The sequence below is a fragment of the Oculina patagonica genome, unplaced genomic scaffold, assembly GCF_052425735.1.
Source record: "Oculina patagonica isolate OP01 unplaced genomic scaffold, crgOcupat unplaced540, whole genome shotgun sequence".
NCBI classification, from domain to species: domain Eukaryota; kingdom Metazoa; phylum Cnidaria; class Anthozoa; order Scleractinia; family Oculinidae; genus Oculina; species Oculina patagonica.
In genome coordinates, this window is record NW_027558407.1 from 1 (window position 1) to 2,854 (window position 2,854).

General features: G+C 36.4%; 1 protein-coding gene across 1 annotated transcript; it reads left to right on the top strand.

The window, feature by feature from the left end:
- Positions 1 to 873: 873 nt before the first annotated feature.
- LOC144640886 (uncharacterized) lies at positions 874 to 2,621 on the top strand (the record flags this gene model as incomplete). The annotated part of the gene is made up of 1 exon (XM_078499944.1): positions 874 to 2,621. A coding segment is annotated over one exon (477 nt), but the record flags the coding sequence as incomplete, so codon positions are not given.
- Positions 2,622 to 2,854: the final 233 nt, after the last annotated feature.

Below are 2,854 nucleotides of genomic sequence, written 5' to 3' on the forward strand. Positions count from 1 at the left end.
TCCTCCTCAACTTGCAAACTTGGGAAGTTTAGTCGGACCAAAGTTGGGGAGTTTGTTCCGAAGTTCGTAATTTGATTGTTTAACCCGCAAAGTAATTGGCTCTTTGTAACGTAGTTCCCAAGAAAACGAGTTTAAATTTGTTTGAATGAATTTTACTGAGAAATAATTGGTTTCTTTCGAAAACTCGCAACTTTTTAAAAACACGCGACTTTTTTCAAAACCCGCGACTTTTTCAAAACCCGCGACTTATTTAAAACCCGCGACCCGCGACCATTAGGGAAACTCAACTTGTCCCTGTTGTTTACGTCGCGTTAATTTCCTTTATTTTAAAATGTTACCCCCTCTTTCGCGTTAATTTCCTTTATTGGGAAGTAATTTTTTCTTCAATTCGCGTTAATTTAAGTCGCGTTAATTTCAAATACCTTAATTAACACAAGCGTTAATTTCCTATAATAAGGTAACACAAGCACAAGAAGAACGAACACGCGCGTTCTTCTCATATTATCTCATTAGAAATCAACATGAGAAGAAAGAGTTTGTTCGTTTGTCTTGTTCTTGTGTTTAGGCTCCTTTGCTTACTATTTTGTGCTTATGATTGAACTTGTATTTATGTCAGTTGTAGGAACTAACCTTAAAGAAATTTGCGGCCTAAATTTTTCGCGTTCGTTGTACCTTCTAATCTTGCCAACTCCAAGCCATCTTGTTCCTTGTTTATTAAAACTTACTTTTATTATTATCTCTACAACACGAAAATATCGAAAAATACTAGTATCATTTTGAGGTTCTTTCGATTTGAAGGTTCTTTTGGCATAACACAATATACGAAAAATCACGTCACACTCATATTCGTTGTATACATTTGCTTGAATAATCTTAGCACCATATTCATGTACTTTTTCAGTGGACACTGTAGGTGATTCAAGCTCTATCCATGAAACAGTATTTTCCGAAGAGTCTGAAGAGTCCGGAGAGTCTGGTGATTACAGCGAGTCTGGCGACTCAGAAGAGTCGGGTGATTCCGGGGAATCCGAAGAGTCCGGCGAATCTGGTGAATCTGGAGACCTTCAAGAGTCAGGTGACGGCGTGGAACTAAAAAAGCGAAGCCTTGTTGATTCCGAAGAGTCGGAAGAATCCGGCGAATCTAACGAATCAGTAGAATCCGAAGAATCCGGCGAATCAGGAGAATCCGGCGAATCCGGTGAATCCGGCGAATCAGGAGAATCTGGTGAATCAGGAGAATCCGGTGAATCCGGTGAATCCGGCGAATCAGGTGAATCCGGTGAATCCGGCGAATCTGGTGAATCAGGAGAATCCGGCGAATCAGGTGAATCAGCAGACGCGGAATATTAAGGTGCGAGTCATTTTGACTGAAGCATTCAACCCTCACCCCACCCCTCCAAAAGACATCATCCCAGATCGAGTCACGTAATTAGGTGTTTCTAGTTATCATTGGGTTCACAGTATTTTTATAACTTTGTAAAAGGGTAGTAAAAAAATGTAGAAATGTTTTTTAAATTGTTAACCAAAGCACTATGAAGACTTACATTCAAGAAGATGCAAGACATATAATGGAAGTCCAAGGAATTTCATATATATTGGCATAGTTGTATGTCATGTGCGAGCTTCAGCTTTAAGACGGAATCCACTAGGAAGTCGAGTAATATTTATTAAAGTTGGACAAAAATCAATTTCCAGAATAATTTAAATCCTATTGCGTTATTTCCTACCCTTAATAAAAGGTAAAGATGTAAGTAATTATCCGTGATAACACCAACAACAATTTCTTATCAGAGTCTGAGAAAATGAATTTCAAAGTTCACAAGGTATAGGCAAAATCTCACGTGTAGCCATTTTGTAAATTCGTCTTAAGCGATTCAGTGGAATTCAGCGGAACTTCAAAATGTGTTTTCGATGTGTGGTGTTGTTAGAAAAGATTTCTTTTGATAAGATATTTGAAGCAGTAACAAAAAAGTTTGCAATAAGGTGGAAATAATTCTGGTACAACAATTTCTTATCAGAGTCTGAGAAAATGATATTTCAAGTTCACAAGCTATGGGCAAAAGCTTACATCTTTTAAGCGATTCAGTGGAATTCAGCGGAACTTCAAAATGTGTTTTCGATGTGTGGTGTTGTTAGAAAAGATTTCTTTCGATAAGATATTTGAAGCAGTAACACAAAAGCTTGCAATCAGGTGTAAATAGTTTTGGTACATAATTTTGTCCAATAACTACTCGAAGTCCTGGCGGATTTCCTCTTAAGCCCGTCATTTTATGCTGAAACTTTTAAGATGTTATGTTTATGGTTCATATTATAATTTTAAGAGTTTGTAACGTATTTTTAGTCAAAATTATTTACTGGCTGGATAAGCTCAATAAAAATATAATTTGCCAATTAGATTTGTTGTCAACGAGTTTATCTTGAAATTCCTTTGTACTGTAAATGTAGTGGTAATTTAATTGGTTTTAAACAACTAAGAAAGGACTGAGAACAAGCGCTATTGATTTATATTTGTTGGAAAACCAAGATAGAAATTCTATTTTAAAGTAACGCTCTACCAAAGAGATGTATTTTTTCAATATTATAAAAAGTCATGTTAATAATAAACAGAAGATACACAGTCATCTGCGATGTTCATGTCAGAGCCGGACTAATCCAGCATATGACTATTTTTAGCGGTGTTTGACAGATTTAAACTATAAACCCCAGCGTACACTAACTACCGACACATCGCAAGTACTAGTTCCATTTGTGGAAATAAAGAAAGGGAAAAAAAGTACAAAAACGGAAGTCCCAACTTTTATGAAACTAAAACCAACGCATCTATAAAAGTTATCCATAACGTATGATCGCCAAC